General features: G+C 37.9%; 1 protein-coding gene across 2 annotated transcripts in view; it reads left to right on the top strand.

Annotated features, from left to right (window-relative positions):
• Window positions 1–863, top strand: part of LOC132124227 (matrix metalloproteinase-16-like) — a 70,786-nt gene extending 69,923 nt beyond the window's left edge. For both annotated transcript variants that reach the window (XM_059535148.1, XM_059535147.1), the window contains one exon: window positions 53–863. In XM_059535148.1, coding sequence (XP_059391131.1) covers window positions 53–381 — 329 coding nt within the window. In that variant the 3' untranslated portion in view covers window positions 382–863. The remainder of the gene's footprint in view (window positions 1–52) is intronic.
• The last annotated feature ends 19,590 nt before the right edge of the window (window positions 864–20,453 follow it).

Genomic DNA, 20,453 nt, shown 5'->3' with positions numbered 1-20,453 from the left:
ATATAGATACAAAAATAACTTACTTATGTCTCCACATGTCAATGGTTTGTAGGTTTCACTTACTTCTACAAGGACAAAGAGTACTGGAAGTTCAACAACCACAGGCTGCGAGTGGAACCCGGCTACCCTCGCTCCATCCTCAAGGACTTCATGGGATGCGACCTCACACCCATTGACCCTGACATGCAGCAAACTGAGGATGAGGATGTTGTGATTAAACTGGACAGTGAAGCCAGTACGGTCAAAGCCATTGCCATCGTCATTCCCTGCGTCCTGGTGCTCTGCCTGCTGGTGTTGATCTACACTGTATTTCAGTTCAAGAGGAAGGGGACGCCCCGACACATACTGTACTGCAAACGCTCCATGCAGGAGTGGGTGTGAGTCACACGGCCACAAGACACAGTGGCGTAAACACCCTAAACTTGCGGACTTTGGCTCTAAACCTGTGTCTCGCTCAAGGTGAACAGCGAGGGCCTTTGCTTTGATTCCCCCTCTTGGAGACGAGGTGTGCATTTCCCTCCAAAACTCTCTTCTCTTGTCCCATTGGCCCCGGTGCACCCGCTGTAGGAGGTTTGCGGGATTGCAAGGATCCCACGGTGCATTGCGCCGTCTAGTGCCACTGTTTGATGTGGATATCGCCGATTGCTATAACTTTAGGTTTTACAAATGCAACGCAGAAAAATGAAAAAAATTATGAAAATGTTGCAGGATCATTTTTTTCTTCTTTTTTTTTTTTCTTTCTGAATTTTCGCTTGGATCCAATCTATTTATGTTCGAACAGTAATATTTACAATTCCCTTTACAGCATCCCAAACCAAATAAAGACTCCAAAGAGGATCTTTTTTCTTCTTTTTACATTACATTATATATATATATATATATATATATATATATATATATATATATATATATATATATATATATATATATATATATATATATCCTTTTTTTTTTTTACTCCCCTGCTCTAAATATTTTGCAATGATATGTAGTGGGGGACGTTTTGACTGTTGTGGCAGTCTGTCTTAAAAAACAGGGGCCAAATTATTCTGCAATATTTTTAATAGCCTTAATTATGGATTGTGTTTGCTTATGTTTTTGTTTATTTGTAGGTTTTTAAGCACCGCTTTGTTTGTCCTGTCAGAACAGCAGTGCAATATTGCTTTGCTCCCTTTGAGATCGATTTGCGACCTCATTTTCACCTGGGGCTGCACTGCAGGGTTGCCCGGCCGCTGAAACGGGGCGGGACTCCTTAACCTCTGCCTAACATATCAGTCAAAACAGAGGACAGACCAAGCCACTGCAACAATGAATACTTTATTGCATTTTGTTCTGTCCGACGGTAGAATTGCAACTGCAAAGGAAGTGCTTGAACCATTTCTCGTGGTTTATTCTCACTCGTTTGGTCTTATTTACACGGACAGAGATTTGATAATTTGTTTTGTCCCTTTTACCAAAAGATTGTTGTTCGAGCATGCCATCTCCTTCGGACTGCCTTGTTTTTAGATCTGGATGGGATCCTATAACCTTGACATATGAATCAGAACCACCAGAGCAACTCAGGACAGCGCTTGATTCAAAGTGTATGCAAGCCTTCACATCCAGTCCTGTGTCTTTATTATTAACCGAGAAGAAAATCAAGGATACCGTATATCATGTAACATTTCACCATTGCTTTCGATCGGATGTTTCTGCAAATTGGATTGGATGATTTTTTTAACTTTCAGTTCGGTTCATGCCTTGCAGTCTGACTCTAGATCATTCCTTTGCATCGAACAGATGTTCGAACATACAGTTATTTGCTTGCATTAGCGTTTTTTTATGTTTGTTTCATTTTTTTTGCACATTTGAAATTGCCTCAACCTCAACTTTAAAGTGGTACTTAAAGTGCCAAAGCTGTCATCTGGCACGTTTCCTTTAGATGCAAAAAAAAAAAGTATGTGATCTGAAGGAAACCATATGTGTGTTTTTGGCAAGCAGTGTTTGAATGTGTGTCTGTATTGATGCTGGAATTTTTTTTTTTTTATTATTGTTTTATGAAGAAAAGTGGAAAAAAAAGGGTCATTCTTCAAATTCATGTACTTTATGACTCGGTTTGGGACGAACTGTCCTGACAGACTTAATAAATTAATCAGTATATGATTAAAATGCATTTAAGAGTTTTGTTCAGATTTACTATACATGCATATTCAATCTGGGAAAATATAAACATCTACTCTTTCAACTAACAGAAATATCATGGTAATACCATAGTATTTTAATGCGGTAATCATTTAGTAGTACCACAGAATATATCAGAACACTGTGGTATTACCATGGTACTGCCGCAGTACTTTTCTTACTTTCTTTGACAAATTACCATGACATTTAAACGTGGTACCATGATACTACTGTGGTATTTTGAACAGCACCATGAAAACTACTAAAGTATTTTAGAAATTTTACCATGTTACTACCATGGTATTGAACATGGTACCATGGTATTTTGGACATTTTACCATGCCGTTTGATCATTTTACCATGGGACTGGTATTTTGAACATAGTACCATGATTACTATATCATTTACTATTCTGTACATGGTACTACCATGGTATTTTGGATATTTTATCATGGCAATACCATGGTATTCTGATTATGTACCACTGTAGTAAGAACATGTACCATGTTCTTTGAAATACCATGTAAATACAATGACACATGAATTCCTGTACCATGGTATATTTTAAAAGTACCATAGTATTTCTCTCTAATATACCATGCACAGTATATTTTGTAAAGGTTCTATCCTCTCTCTTTCTCACTGTGTATACGTGTGTATGTACGCATTCACATGAGTGCATCTGAACGTTTCCCAGAATCCCAGCAGATCTAACAAAAGTCAGCTTTAAACAGCTGGTATGAAACGGCAATCATTAAATAATACAGAAAATCGAGTATCATAAAGGTGGTTTGTATCCTGTGGTTATATTTAGCTAGTATGATAAGATTCAGAGCATAAAATATGAGATGACGGTGGGCAGAGGCATTCAAAACTCGCTAAGCGCAAAAGTAAACAGAGACAGCCGGGGCACATGCACATTGTGATTGGCTGTCGGAGCGCTGGCATGGTTATTGAGGTCAGGTTGGGCATCCAATTGCCATCTATGTTCCAATTCAAATCTAAAGTAGCTCAGCAAAACTACTGTGGCCATGGTTAGTGCGAACATAACGGCTAAGATGAGAGATTAAAGCGGTAAATGATCTGTGAATTACTCTAAACTGACCAACAATGTTGCTAATAGGTATGTGCAAAACGACATATTTTCAAATTCAAGTACTCTGTGGGTCGTCTGAATGACTAGTCGACTAGTTAGGGTCAAATGTAAGCCTAAAAATGTCTGATTGCATGTACACTACCATTCAAAAGTCTTGGGTTAAGGTTTTTTTGTAATGTTTATCACCCAGGTTGCAATTATACGATAAAAAATACAGTAAAACAGTATTGTGAAATATTATGACAATTTAAGATTTGTAATTATTTGTTAAAAAAAATATATTTAAATATATATTAAAATTTAATATAGTCCTGTGATGCAAAGCTGAAAGCAGTGTCACATGATCCCTCAGAAATCATTCTAATATGCTGATTTGATGCTGAAGAGCCCACAAATGCTTTGTAGAAACCGTGAGAATTGTTTTCAGAATTCTTCAGTGAAAATAAAGTTCAAAACATTGAAACTATTTGAAATAGAATTTTTTTGTGACATTATAAATTACATTATACTGTACAGCCAGTTTCTGCCACAGAATAAAAATAAATAAATAAAAGGTTATTGCAACTTCTTATTCAGAAATTCTGAATTTTTCTCTCAGAATTGTGAGAAATTGTGAGATGAAAAGTCGCAATTACTTTTATTTATTATTTGGCGCAAAAAGAGAAAAAAAGGGAATTGTGAGATGTAAATTCAAAATGGAGAGAGAGAATGAGGAACTCCAAGTTTATTTTTCACAATTTAGACTTTTTCCTTAAAATTGCAAGAAACAGTCCAAATTATGATATATAAACTCATAATTGAAAAAAAGTCAATTTTGAGATAAACAGTTTGAATTAAAGTTTACATTTTATTTTATTTTTTTACTCAGTGTTGTAAAATATAAAAAAATAATAATAATAATAATAATTTTAAAAATTATAATAATTTTACCCCAAACTTTTGAATGGTAGTATAAAATAATATATTCACCTGACTATAATTTTATTAAAAGTGGTGAATTAGTTTTTTGATGCAATCAGTGGTGAAATAAATACAATTGAAGATGCAACTCCTCAGAGAATGCTGAAAATTCAAATGATCATGCTAAAACTCAATGTTCTAAAATGTTCACTGAGAAGTTGGTCTCTAAATTCATCCCCTTTAAACTGCAACAAAATATTTAATCTTAGAAAAAAAAAAAATCGTACTAGTTGATCATGCTGTGATAAAAATGTCAAACGGACGATCATGCAGCGCGTGTGTTTAATTCACTAAGAAGCTGATCTGTTGTTGTGTGTTTGGTGGAAGAGCAGTGAGTCTGGTCTCTCTCTGAGCGTTTTCTGTCTAACTGACAGAACTTGTGGTGCTAACTGGACCTACACTGGGGAGCGTCATCCTGTAATCTTTTGGTGCTGTTATTATTTTAGACATTATGGATTTACACTTGATTTGATGATGGTCTGTGCAGTAGTAATGTATTCACGCTCATGTAGCACTAGTCGAGATGGTGCATGAATTCGTAGTTTAGCATGTTAAAGGGCTTGGATTTATCTCCTGTGTGTTCTGTGAAGGCCTTAAGCTCCAGTCAGGTGTCAAAGGTCGAGCCGCCCATCGGCTACATGTTGGTGCTAGACCCTGATTCATGTTTACAGTTTCTGTAGCAAAGATGTGTTTTTTTGTTGGCTTTGCAACATTTATTCTCCAGATTAACGTCAGTTCCTCGGACTCATTAGCATCTTTGCTAATCTCAGTCATCCTCATTGTCATGTGTATCATCTTGCCATCCTGATTATGTTAAACGATTCCAAATGAAGGAAAGAAACGAAGTCTGAAAATCATGTTTATACTTTTTCATTCTGTCTGTATCCCTGTATTTGTGATGTATCTGTTGACGATCCATTTCATTGATCAATAAACTCATTTGAACATATTTCCCCTGAGCATTTTTGTATTCATCTACCTGTACCATCACCATGTTTCCTCATTTTTTCAGTCCATTGTGGTTTATTCATTATGGATCATTCCTAGTCCAAACATCGCTTCACTACTGCTGCACTTTTAGAGCTGTGCTAAAATGGGAAAAACTAAGCTAAAATAAATTTTCATGACTCCAAAATTAAGTAAAATAAAAATCAACACAATAAAGAAAAAATGTTAAAATAATTTTGGTTACTATTAAAAAATAAAACTAAATAAAGTATACAGAATCTAGGAAAATAGGATTATAGTGTAAACATAACAATAAATGTAATGATAATGTGACAATAAATAAACTAAATAAAAAATGTAAAATAAATTAATAAATGAAATTGAAATAAACAACTAAATTCAAAACTATAAAAAAGCTGTATATGAGAACAAAAAATAAGTATAAAAACATGAATTAAAAAAAATGGAATCAGATTATAATAGCATAAAACGAACTATAAAAAAACAAACTATAAAAACTTTGACAAAATAGAGATAAAAACTAAATTAAATTCCAAAACTATAATATATTTTATATGAGAACATAAAATATAATATAATTTATTTATGCAAAAATGTTTTTTAAATATATCAATCAAATTCAAATTCAAAACTATAAAGCATTTTATATACATTTTATAATGCGTAAAAGTATAAAAATCTTGCTAAAAAAATACATAAATAATATTCAGACACACACGAGTACTACTTCTGAATAAAACATTTAAAAAATACAATAAAAATGAAGATAATAAGCTTGTCAAGATGTTGCCAAATCTTTTCAAAGGCATTTTTATGAAAACTTTCTATTTCGTAATGTAAGTGTTGGACTTAAATAGGCAGTACATATGTTGCTGTAATAACAAACTCCTTTAAATTAAAGTGCTTAGTGTTCTTTTAAATAACATTAAACAAACATTGATGCATAATGTCTTTGTGAGTGTCCAGGCAGGTGTGCATGGTTGCAGCCCAGCTAGGAGCCACAGCTGCAGTGAGAGCTCATTATCCTCATTAGTCATACAGCTAAAGTGATTCGAACTGCAGGAAGAAATTAGCTCCATTTTTTGGAATACTTACTTGCCCGTGGGGTTCATTCTAGTCTCCACGCCTTACTGAGTTTTCTGAAATATCACAATATCGCTAAGAGAGAAACAGCAAACACCCACACACTACCAACAGACAGCATAGCCTATAGCCTCCATCCACAAACGTAACACACGCTGTCAAAATAGCATACTTCTGTACTACTCTTACCAAAAAGCAATTTTTTTTTTGCATGAAAATGATGAACTGCATGACCTACTACTTTTTCCAAAATGTGCAATACAATAAATAGACTGCTGTGCAGAATACTGTATCAACCAATGCAGTGCAACAAATTGATCTCTTTAATTTCCTGACAATTATGTATTCATCATTTGATCTGAGAACCAAATGTTCAGACATTTTCTGACAAAATAGCAAGATAACCATTTTGAATTCTTTTAAATCCGTTCAGCTAAAAGATTTGCTCACTGACCCTTTTAGCACATTACTTTGTTACTCAGTTATTATTAATTATTTAAAATATATACCTTCAACCATGTGCTAATTGCATAATCAGGTTAATCAGCTGACAGGGTGCAGTTTTGGGATTTGTTTTTGCAAGATTCTCTAAAACTTTATTTAAGGAACATAGATAGAAATTTCAAAATTATATGGTTTTTAAAAATGTTTTTCAAAATGCCGTTAAATTAAAGCACAAAAGCAATATTTATACATAATTTATGCAAAATGATTTGTTAATGATTGTTAATGGGAACATTATATTCGGTATAATTCTATATTCGTTCTGCCATCATCAATCATACTTTGCCTAAACAAGCACAAAGCACAGACTCCACTCACTGATTCCCCCTTAAAATTCAAACACAACAAGCATTTTGCACTCAATGACACCTTCTACGTCTAAACATCCTAAATATCTAGTGACTTACTCAATGCACTAGAAAAGAAAACCTGAATAAACCAGTAACTGATTAGTCCACTCAGAGACTTGTGCAATATTGCATGTGGCCCTGCTAATGATTCTAACCTTTGTTGTAACTTTAATGATCAGCGTTTAACTGGAGGCCTGCAGGCTGGAAACATGTTCTCTGGGAACTAATCAATACACGGCATGGTTCACTTGACTGCGAGACATTAATCAGTGGCACACAGCCAAACACAAACACTATATAATTGGAGGTGCTTTAAGTACTACATTTAATGCCTACATCAGCTGTCTTTCTAGAGAACACGGCATGTGTTTCCAGGTACTGGGATTCTTCCTCTGTCTGTTTTACACATCCTGCCACATCCCCTCAGCTCCCATGAGTGATCATTTCTGCCTAATTTAACCTGTCACAGAGACGGCCCCGGCTGAAACATTTAGCTTACTTAGAACAGACAGAGAGGGAAAAAAAGAATGATGGTGGAAAAAATTTGAATTATAGGGATGAATGAAAGGACAGAATACAAACTAATAATGAGGTGATCTAAAAATGTACTACAAAAAAAAATCAAGCACCCCCAAGCTGTTTCAAACCCGTATGACCTTCTTTCTTCTACACATAAGGAGAATTCAGAGGAATTTTCACACAGCTCTTTTCCATCAAGGTTCATATTGACCAAAAAATAAAGGTTTTTGGTTCCCCAAAGAACCTTTCATAGAACAGTTTTTTTTCTTAGTGTGAAGACAATTGTAATAATCTAAAGAACCTTTTTTCACTAAAAAGAGCCTTTTGTGGAATGGAAATGTTCCATGGATGTTAAAGGTTCTTCGTGGAATCAATGATAATACAGAACCATTATTAAAGAACCGTTTGTGAAAAAATAAATGTTCTTTATCGGCACCTATGGTTCCATGAAGGACCTTTAATATTCCTGGAATATTTCCATTCTAGAAAAGGTTTATTTTATAGTGGAGAACAGTTCTTTAGATGATTAAAATGTTCTTTACACTAAGAAAAAAATGGTTCACTGAAAGGTTGATTTTTCTGTGGAATTGCAGTAAAAAAAAAAAAACAAAGAAAAAAAACAATCTTTTGGAATCTTGGAAAAGATTCGAATTACAAATTTAAAAAGCAGTATACACCACTTCTGCACTATAATCCAAGAAATCTGAAGCCATATGAAGCTTTATGGGAGAAACAGACCAACAACATGTAAGATACTCACTGAAAAAAGTAGTACCTTAGAAACAAATATTTGAGTCAGTTTCATCTTCAGCTGATGTTCTCAGCAGGTGTGTTCCTCGTTATTTCCCTGGTGGCTCTGAAACACCTGGGGGTAAAATAAACCAAGAGTTCATGTACTTGTAAGTTAGTGATTTCTAAACACTTTCCAAACATGTCAGAGGTGTTTTGGAAGTAACTGGGCTGAGTAATCTCCTGTCATTTTAAACCTGAAGGAAAAAAATGCTACAAGACAGCTATTTAGTGTCTGAGGCTGCACTGCATGTGGAAAAACATCAAGATCACATTTATCTTTATAATAATCTTTGAAAATTATAGATTTTTTTTTTAACTCAACCAATCAAAAATCAATAGCTGTAGAGTGTCTAAACAGGCCCTAAACAGGTTAACGCATTTCATTTCTAATGCACGTTATATCCAGAGCTCTTATTGTATTTCATATGAATCTCTCAGAAATATAACTTCCTTCACTGAAATTGCAGTGGAATGATAATTAATAACACCGCTGTCTGACAAAGATACAATCTAATCTTCGGGAGATCAGCAGAACGAATAGGAAAGCAATTAATAGCACTCAATGGAGTCAGCATTTCTTTTTGTTTGTGTCAGGGTAGAATACAATTGCTGAATTTTGTCACTCTTAGAACAAAGAAGCAACTAAGAAAGCTATTTTAAGCAAAGCTATTCCAAAAATAAGATGACGAGTTTACAAATGACTTTCTGAAAACACAATGTAAGAGAGAAACAACTAGAAATCCAAACCTTAAAACAGCACTTTATATCACCTGTTATTATGTTATACTGTATTAGTAAGTATACTGATAGGGTTTTTCAACTTCTTGATGCAAGGGACTTCCAAGTGAGAAAGTGAGAGAAAAATATTAAACATTGTAATGTATAGAATAAACATTGTATACAACAACTATATTGTTGTTTCCAAAATTAAATACTTGGCTTTTATATTGTCCTTGTACTAAAACAATATTCTATCATCTAGGTTAGATATTAAATTATATGTACAAACCAGAATAAAACCATTTTAAAAAATTGCACAAAGTCATTGAATATTTCAGTCACATTTGCACCTTTGGAATGCATTTAGATACTGTCTAATGCAACTGCCTTAGTGTTACAAACACGCCAGGTTCCACCTCCACTCATTCTCAACGCACGCCCTCACCTGAATACTAATCACTTCCACCTGATCCACCTAATCACATCGGCACTATAAATACCACGCACACGCACTTAGTCAGCGTCCGGTCTCGTTCGCGACAAGGTCTTACCTGAATGCTAACTCTAAGGACTAACTCTACCTCTACTTACCTCTCTCCAGCGATTCCCCGAAGATCCAAGTCTCCTCCGTGCGTGTGTGTGGTACACCTCCCTCCTCTGACGTCCTCACCTTGCTATTACTGATCCATTCATCACTGCCATTCATCACTCTACCCAGCACTACCCGCTCCTCTGCTTGTGCTTTAATAAAGTATCTTTCTGTTACTCCTCAGCCTCCCGGGTATTCTGTAACAGAAGACCGGACCAACACCGCTTGGCACAAGCATGAGCCTCATGGACCCCTTTCAAGATCTGGTCGATGCACTCCGTAGGACACTCACTGCTCAACCCGCATCCACAACACCAGCGAGCACTTCCGTCAATGATGCCAGCACTTCCTCACCTTCCGTTCATGCCAGTCCCATGGCCAGGCCGGCGCCCTACTCTCGTTCGGCGGAGGAGTGCAGCGGATTCCTCCTTCAATGCTCGCTGGTCCTGAAGATGCAACCGCACTTATACCCCACCGAGAGATCCAAGGTAGAATTTGTAGTTTCTCAACTGCAAGGTAAAGCACTACTGTGGGCAGATTTAATATGGACTCAACATAACCCAGTTATCCAGTCTTATTCCAGCTTCATCTACCATTTCCGAGAAGTTTTTGGCAGACCAGCTTGGGACTCGTTAATTGGTGAGAAGATATATAACCTCAAACAGGGAAAAATGTCTGTCAATGAATATGTCCTTCAGTTTAGGACTCTAGCGGCCTCCAGTGGATGGAACGAACAGGCTTTACTGACTACCTACCATCAGACATTGGAACCTCGAGTGCGGTTACATCTCGCTGCATATGAGGACACCATCGGGCTCGAACGGTTCATCCAGCTTTCCATCTGCTTCGTCACCCATATGCAGTCGTGCTTAGAAGAGCACCAGGGCCAGGCGTATTCCACCTTGCCACTCTGCCGACCAGAAGCCGTCAGCTCCCCAGAACCAGCCAGCGAACCCATGCTAGTGGACTCATATTGACTCCCGATGGCTGAAAGACAAAGACGGCTGGCCCAGAATCTATGCCTGTGCAGCCCCGTCCGTCCTCCTCGTCCCATGGTGAGTGCCATTCTCCCTTCAAAGTACCAAATGAAACCACTCACCACTGTTGTGACACTTACTGCCGCTGACATCTCTCTTCCAGTTTCCGCCCTCCTCGATTCTGGGTCAGCCGGCAACTTCATCTCTGGCGCCCTCTGCCGTCAACAGAAACTCGCTACCACGGCAACGCCGTCAGTCTACCAAGTCCACACAATTACCGGCAGGCCGTTGAGTAGAAGATGTGTACGTCATAGTGTGGGTCCCATTTCCCTCCAAACCGGACTACTCCACCACGAGGAGATCCATCTGCTGGTTCTGGAGGAATCCACCGCTGACGTCATTCTAGGGCACCCATGGTTGGAGCAGCACAATCCTGTCATCTTTTGGAAAACGGGCGAAGTCCTGAAGTGGGGCGATTCCTGTTTCAAGAGCTGCATCTCTGGTTGTCCTGTCCCAGCCAAACCTTCCCCTGCACCTCTTCCAGTTTATTCTACCTCTATAGAGAGCCCAGTGGAAAACCAATCCATTTCCATCCCTACATGCTACGCCCCCTTCAGTGACATCTTCTGCCCCAAACGAGCTTCCAAGCTGCCTCCACACCGGCGGTGGGACTGTGCCATCGATCTGCTGCCAGGTGAACCAGTGCCTAAAGCAAGGATCTACCCCCTTTCCATTCCGGAGGAGAAGGCCATGGAGGAATACATCAAGGAGGCGCTGGCCTAGGGTAACATTCATCCATCTACCTCCCCTGCTGCTTCGAGCTTCTTTTTTGTTGAAAAGAAGGACAGAGTATTACGACCCTGTATCGATTATCGGGCTCTCAACAACATAACCATTAAATTCAGATACCCACTTCCCCTCATCCCAGCTGCCTTGGAACATCTCCGTGGTGCCACTGTCTTCACCAAGTTGGACCTCCGCAGCGCCTACAACCTCATCCGGATAAGAGAGGGGGACGGGTGGAAAACTGCCTTCATAACCCCTACTGGCCACTATGAGTATTGTGTGATGCCGTATGGACTTGTTAACGCCCCCTCTGTCTTCCAGTTTTTTTATTCATGAGGTGCTCCGGGAGTTCCTCCATAAGTTCGTCCTCGTCTTCTTTGATGACATCCTCATATACTCCCGGAGCCTAGCGGAACATCGACGCCACGTTGCGGAGGTCCTGCAACGCCTGAGGGCCTTTCAGCTCTACCTCAAGGCTGAGAAATGCTCCTTCCATCAGCCCTCAGTGCAGTTCCTTGGGTACAACATCAGCAGCAGTGGCATCCGGATGGACGAGGGGAAGGTGAACGCTGTAAGAAATTGGTCCACTCCTACCACCATCAAAGAACTCCAACGATTCCTTGGCTTTGCCAATTTCTACAGACTATTCATCCAGAACTACAGTACCATCACCAGCCCTCTCACTAGTCTCCTCAGAAACAAACCAAAATCACTTTCTTGGACTCCAGCCGCCACAGAGGCCTTCAACGCCCTCAAAGAGGCCTTTACGACCGCTCCACTCCTGGTTCATCCTGACCCCGACCGACTCTTCGTCATGGAAGTCGACGCTTCGACTACCGGAGTAGGAGCGGTCTTATCTCAGCAGCAGGGGAATCCCAGTCACCTCCACCCATGCGCCTTCTTCTCCCGGAAGCTTAACCCGGCGGAGGTAAATTAGAGACCCTCCCTCCTACCGATCCTGCTACCAAAACCCCGCCGGGTTGCCCACCGGGACACCAGTACATTCCAAGGACACGGCGCACTCCACTCATTCACTCCGCTCACACATCTCTTGGCACTGGTTGTACAGACTGCACCATCTCCAAGAGCCCACGCCATTTACCATCACGCAAGCTCCATCCTCTGCCCATCCCTAATCGCCCGTGGTCACACCGGGTGGATTTTATTACTGATCTTCCTGCTTCAGATAATAATACCTGCATTCTTGTCATAGTGGATAGATTTTCTAAGTCATGTCATCTTCTCCCCCTGAAAGGTCTGCCCACGACCATGGAAACGGCCGAGTTATTATTTAACCATGTCTACAGGTACTTTGGCATCCCAGAAGACATCGTCTCGGACAGAGGTCCTCAGTTCATCTCCCGGGTATGGAAGGCTTTCCATTCACTCCTAGGTGTGGCCATCAGCCTGTCCTCCAGATACCATCCACAGTCGAATGGGCAGACGGAGAGGAAGGTCCAGGAGATTGGACGCTTCATCCATACCTTCTGTCAGTCACGGCCACCAGAACTCCTGGAACCAGTTCCTAGGGTGGGCGGAGTACGCAAAAAACTCCCTGCGACAACCTACCACCTGACTCACTCCATTCCAGTGCGTACTCGGCTACCAACCTCCACTCTTCCCCTGGTCAGGTGAACCCTCGGATGCCCCCCCATCGACTACTGGTTCTGGGAGAGTGAGAGGGTCTGGGACGTGGCCCACCACCAACTCCAGAAGGCCTGACGCAGAACGACAGCCGACCTTCGCCGATCCGAGGCCCCAACTTACCAACCCGGTCAGAAGAAGAAGGTCATTTAGATTTTTTACTCATATCTTGCAATTACAAGTTATAAACTTGTAATTGTGAATTGTCATCTCACAATTCTGACTTTTTTAACCGCGATTGCAAGGTTATTATATCACAATTCGGACATTTTCTTAAAATCAAGTGTATATCTCACAATTCAGGCTCTTCTTAAAATCGCGAGTTTATATCATGCGATTCGGAGTTTATATCTTGCCATTTTGAGAGTCAGAAAACAAGATTCAAAAACAGAGTAAAAAACTTGGTAACTATTTAATAATTTGATCAGGGCTCAGACTCAATGCTAATCCATAGCCAGAAATATCCGTACAATTAAAGTCAAGGGAGCAGATACAGGGAGAGGACCTAGGAAGAGAAAGCAATTAAAGGACAGAGAGAGAGAGAGAGAGAGAGAGAGAGAGAAATGATAGAGATGAAATTAAATGAGCAGCTTTAGACCTGTGGGGCACTAGACTGCTGTAACTTCTAATGAGCAATTCTTATTTGAGAGTCATGTGAACTCTTTATTCTTGGAATGTATGGCCATAAAGTAAATATGCAGGGATAAAATACATTACAGTATAAAAGGGAAGAGCGAACAGATGGATAGAATGCTTTTTAGGGACTGTGTTCATTGTTTCTTTGTTTCTTTTTTTATCTTGCAGTGACATATATATATACATACATATTCAAATACTTTCAGGACACTTCCAGGGGTTTGTTCAAATCCTCAACCCTAAGTATGAGTAACCGTAATAGTGATTTTCCCAATAGTGCACGGATCATCAACTCCTTGAGTTCACTGTGAATCCTTCAGAGGACCAAGTTAAACAGTGTATTAGCTGGAATGAGTTTTCTTTAGGATAATGTGATCAGTTAATTGTACCTCTCGTGAGCTCAAGCAAACATTACATCATTGATTTTCAATGTCAGCAGGGTGGATCCAGAGCTCAATAACATCATTTTGATGGTAGGGAGTAATTGTAAATTAGAATGGAACATTATCACGTTAATTTAATGAGACCTGGTCAGCAGTCATCAAGAATCTCATGTGGTGCTCATGTAAATTACATTAATATGTCTACCCGGGCCACCTGATGTTCAGACAAGCGGCTTGATTTATTTCTAATATGTTTCACAACAGGAGAAAAAGACAAAATCCAGATCAGTCCAGATTTATTATTTTGCCGTAGATGTGAGTTAAACTGAAACAGATTATGTTGTTTGGAGCACATGTAGGGACCACTGATGGGGATTAAATGAGAGAGAGGGTAAAATGAGGGAGAAATTAAGTCAGCATTGGACTTTTTTTATGCTGTGAAGGTTGCTAAATTCTACTGTGGACTTTTCATTAACAATTCCCATGGCTAATGAAAAAAAAACATCTTTGTGTTTAGTGGAAATATGGAAATATTACTGTTGTCGATTGTAATTGTTATGTATACCTACACTGTAAAACAATTCACGTTTGTTAAACTTATTAACGAAAGTTCACCTGCTGCCTTAAAAAGTTGAGTTAACTCAACTTACAGATACTCTTTGTTTCAACTCAAGAAGTTAAGTTTTACAATGGCTTCTGAGTAAAAGGAAATCTGTACCGTATGAACTGTCGTCAACTTGCTGCGCGAGTGTCAAAATGTCTGGCACAATTTAACCGATTACTTCCATTTTTCAAAACATTCCGCAAAATCGTCTATTAATAATTGTTTATTATTGTCGACTGTGAGTGACATCACATCCCAATTCTAGCACGCCCAATAAAATGAAAAAGCAAATGTGGTAATTAATATTGCTATTTAAATATGACAGGCTCATAACTTGTAAGACATGAGAAATGCATTTGCAAATTTTCATTTGAAATTTGGCACTCAAAAAATTGCGAAAGAAAAATGCAAACGGTAATGCAAGATTTGCAATTGCAATTGGATTATGTCACAATTTATGCGTCCACATTTTGTAAACGCAAATGAAAATACAATTTGCAATTCCATTTGAAAAAAGTCCGGAAAATCCTTCCATAAGCAATCCAAATTCAGCATTTGTATTTAAATATAGCTTGCCTGTTTGTAGATGATCTCTAACTCTTCTAAATAAAGTCATGAGCAATTGCATTACGTAGCTATGACAGACAACCAATTACCTCATGCAAATCTGAGCAGATAATGAACATGCTAGGTAACTGTTATGGGCATGAGGAGCTGCGTTCGAATTGGCTGTGGTCTCTGAAGGCTTGAGTTCAGCTGAGTTGACTCCAGGATGTATTGTTAATTGGAAATACATTAATTGCAAGTTCTGAGAGGAAGGATGATAAATCAGGAAAGTGTTTTACACACATCAGACACCTGACAAGACAAGAAACACAATGATGATCACAGGAAACACATTTTTCAACATGTTTGCTTACCAGCAGATGTGATACGTCAGCATTGTCCAAGAACTTTGCGGCTCCTGTCAGTTCTGATATTAGTAAACTGTGTGGATGGGTCCTGACATGTTTGTCAGTTTGTGGGAAGGCAAAATGTCCGAAAAATAAGAATTAACTCATCGCCTCATTAGTCACTGATTAAATTTATTAAAAGAGTGAAAAGCCTGTTTATCAGTTTGCTGCTTTCTCGTTTTCTGAAGTTCAATCATTATTGATTTATGTGCACATCAAAGCAGAAAGTTTTACTATGTGTATTTATCATTCTGTGTGACATGTTTCACTTATATTTGTTGTGCTCCTGATTTCTGATTTTTAAATAAAAAATATAATTTTGTTATTATTTGATCATAAAACTCAAACAATTAATAATTTAATTAATAATTATATTAAATAATTTTATCATTAAATTTTTTTAATAAAATATAAATAATTTATTTCTTTATACATTAAATAATAATGTGGATGTCACAGTCATTTAAGGGACTATATTAGATGTAATGACTTAATAAAATACAACTTTGACTGCCCATTTTTTCAGTGGCCTTGGATCCAGAATTACATTTTTACATTTATTTTCTCCTTAGTTATTTTCCTAAAAAAGACCAAAGACTACCATAACACAGTAAAATAATAACAATAATAATAATAATAATAATAATAATAATAATAATAATAATAATAATAATAATAATAATAATAATAATAATAATAATAATAATAAGATGAAGTATTATATCATTCGATTTAAAACAAAGTACTTTAATGGATTTTCCTATTTCTTGTGTTTTTCTGTGTTTCTACCTGCCTTGCCTTGCTTTTTGACCTTGGACTCTTTACCTTGATTTGATTGGTTATTTCCTTCCCTGATCATTTCCTGTTTATTGGATTACTCTTTTGTTTCACCCAGGATTGTATCTGTTTGTTGGTTTTTTCGATCCTGCCTGATTTGACCACTCCTTTGAAAAAAAGCCTCCACTTGGATTCACTACTCCATCTCCATTGTCATGCCTCCCCTCCGTTACAGAATATTGAGCCACACCCGGATCCAGCAGCTTTATCGAGTGTCCCAGGCTTAACATAGACCCTGCAACTTTGTGAGTTTTCCAGATCAACAAAAATTAATCTAGTCACACAAATCATGTGTGTTCGACAAGGCGATCTAAGTATTGAGGATTATGTAATGGCACTTTTCAACTGCATGGTACGGCACGGTACGGCTCAGTAAGACTCGGTACAGTTCACTTTTGGGGGGGTTTTCCACTGCGCACAGTACCTGGTACCTGGGACTTTTTTTAGTGAACCATACCTTTACCAAAACGTGACGTGTAAACACTGGTGATCACAGATTGGCCAGAGAGAATCGTCACACAACCTGTTTCACTGAACTTGTGACACAAACACAAAAGAACCGCTAGATTTAAATCAGCACAGGCAGCAAATGATCGAACACAACTTTTTTGAACGAGCGCACCTTTTTTTAACAACCACAAAGTTCCATTGTCTGTTGCGGAAGTACAGAAGTTCCTCTCATTGATAGCAGAGGAGTGGATCCAGCAAGAGCTTGATGGGGTGACCCCTTCAATATTACCATTGATAATGTTGTATTAAAGTAATATTATAGTACAGGATGTGAAATGATAGTGATACATTTAATTATTTTGTATATACTTATACATACACACAAATATATATATATATATATATATATATATATTAAATGTTTGGTCGATATTAAACAAGGCTTTGATAGTCCTGTAGGTGTTACGACAGCAATTACCAGGCCTTTGGCACCTTTTGCGGGCATTTGTAAATTGTTTATTTATTTTGTATTACATTATATATTGTAACGGTGTTGTTGGTTATCAATTAACAAATCATTTATTTATTTATTTGCCTCATTGTTTTTATATAATGCATTTAAGTCATTTTAAAGGCTGTTGTTGACTTAGGTCTGTTTTTATTAGGCCTACCACAAAAAAATAAATAAAAAAGAAATAAAATAAAATAAAATATGGTTAATTTGTGTTTACCATGGCTACAAGAACCATGATTTATTTATTTTGTATTTTTTTTTGTAATTAAACCACAGTTAATTTTTGTAAGGGAACATGGAAACTCAGAGAGAATATTAAGGCAGGTGCTTGGTGGCTATGAAATTATTACCGACATTAAAACACATTATTAAAGTCAACAGACAAAAAAGTTTCACAGGATTATGAACACACATGAAAATGATACAAGGGAATCATCTTGGGCTTTTTAACTTTTTATTTTCTCGGCGCTGGACTGCTGATGTCTTTTTTCCAGGCATAGTTTTCCATCAGTTATGATCATTTGCAGTCAACCGCAAACATGAGGTGAGAACGGGCGCAGGTGTGTGAAAGGTGCTTCAAGTGTGCTCAGGTCTACTGACTACTGCATTCACCCTAAAATGCTTTTTTTTTTCTTTTTTTTAACATTTTATATATATACAATACATATGTATATGTATATATGTCTACAACAAAAAAACTAAATTCTAACTAAATGTAAATCAACTACATAAGGGGTATTGGGTGATTCTCACAAAAGGTTTATTTGGGGAAAATAATGAAATAAACAATTATATTGTTTTTAGAATACTTAATTTTATTTTCAGTGGCAATTTTCATAGGTCAAGCACATATACACAGTAAATAAATTACTGTATGCATATTAATTATCACAACAAGCATTATTCGACACATTATTAATTCTGAACACATTATGATAATATTATCTCTTTAAAAGCGAATGAACAACAGTATAGAAAATTACTTATAAATCAAGAAATTCCATAACTTTACAAAGATACCAACAAAAATAAACGCAGTCCTGATAAACAGAGACTGCAGGCTGTGACTACGTTTGCTTTGGTCTCTGCAGGCGGTCATAACAGCACTAACGTTCCCCTTGAGAAGCAATAATGATAATTCTTCAATAACTCAATCTTCATCAGCTTTACAAGAATCTCCCACATGACCCATTTTCCCGTACGCCTGTTCTCCACACCTCTGGATTCATTATCGCCCTCCACTTACAAGCCTTTCGTGTTTCCAAATTTCCTCTAAAATCCCTCCAACACTCCCTTCGCCTCACTCCACTTCTTTTCCGGCTACAGAAGGAAAGATAACTCAGCTCATGGAAGCAGGACGTTCCCAGTCGCTGTCGGCAGGCAAAAGAGACGGCTAACAGTCATCTGTGTTTGTGTGCACTACAGAAACAGACAGAACGAACACATCAGCCAAGGCCCAACAACATTTTCCAAAGGAGATAATTTTGTTTTCCTTTTGTGGCCTCTGAACCATTTTGCTGAGTAGACAGAATGGGAGGATGGACACGGTGGCTGGTGGCTTTAAAGGTTAGGCCCGGTTTAAAAGGTGTTCTTTGGAAATGAGGAGGAAGAGAAAGATGAATAAAGAGAGAAACAAAAAAACAAAGGCAGTTTGGCATTGTCAGACTGGAAGCGATGAGTTACTGTAAGCTGGGAAGCAGGTCAAATGTTCCTTCAAATGAAACAAGGGAACTCCGGACAGACGTTCACCTAGACAACCTCACACAGTGCACAGGAAACACATGAAGGTTAAAATGATATGCATCATAAAAGAGAGAAACTGATAAAACACACTCAGATATACATATATTATTAATATCATTATATTATCTAATACTTAATAATTAAAGAAAAGTGGAATATCAGTATTTAATCTGTCAGCGAATTAGAAACTGACTGCTCAGTTTATTAACTATACAGATGGTCACCTATTAGAGAATAGTTTTACAGTAGATGTCATTAGTAACAAATAAATCATTCAAAGACATAACCAACCCTTCTCTACAGGATGGGATTGCATTCAGAGAGCACACTGAAGGTGGTGGAGGGGCTTCTGATGAAGGAAAGTGGACTTGATACAGTATGACACAAGCCCTGCTCAAAAACTTTGTAAGTTGCCTCGTTGCCTACTGCCTCCTAACATCAAAACATACAGTAGCTATAGTGACTGATTTTGAATGATTTATAAAAAAATAAATAAATAAATAAAAACACACATCTCAACATCAACAACTTTCTGAAAAGGAAAGAGTATTTAGTGCACATCTGCATCCTGTGAGAGTCTCAAAGGGGTCTCAGAATGTGCTTGATATGAAGATTACATAGCATAAAAGTGATTGATGAGGGAAAATGACAACACATGCCACCTTGTTACAGCGACACAAATGCCAATTGATGCATATTTAAAACCTCGATGAACCCTGAGGGCTTTTCTGTCTCTCAGGCAGGTGGATGCCTCGATGGCACAGTCCATATGTGAGATAGATAACTGAACTCTTTACACAAAACAATGGATGTGTCAATCATTTTGAACAAGTCTAAAATATTCATGCACACCTGCTGACCTTTGGAGAAATTAAAGCTCTGGGTTTCTGCCGATCTGTCATTCGTGAGGTGCCTTATTTAAAAAAAATAGTTTAACCAAAATTTACTGAAAATGTACTCACCCTCAGGCCATCCAAGATGTACATTTAGTGGAGTTTGTTTCTACATTGAAACAGATTTGGAGAATTTTAGTATTAAATCACTTGCTCACCAAATGGATCCTTTGCAGTAAATGGGTGCCATCAGAATGAGAGTCCTTACAGCTGATAAAGACATCACAATAATCCACAAGTGAACCACACCACTGCAGTACATTAATTAATGTCTTGTGAAACAAAGCAAAG

Source organism: Carassius carassius, chromosome 42 (assembly GCF_963082965.1).
Source record: "Carassius carassius chromosome 42, fCarCar2.1, whole genome shotgun sequence".
Taxonomy (NCBI): Eukaryota; Metazoa; Chordata; class Actinopteri; order Cypriniformes; family Cyprinidae; genus Carassius; species Carassius carassius.
Note: the sequence above shows the minus strand (reverse complement) of the source record. Positions and strands in the feature narration are given on the sequence as shown.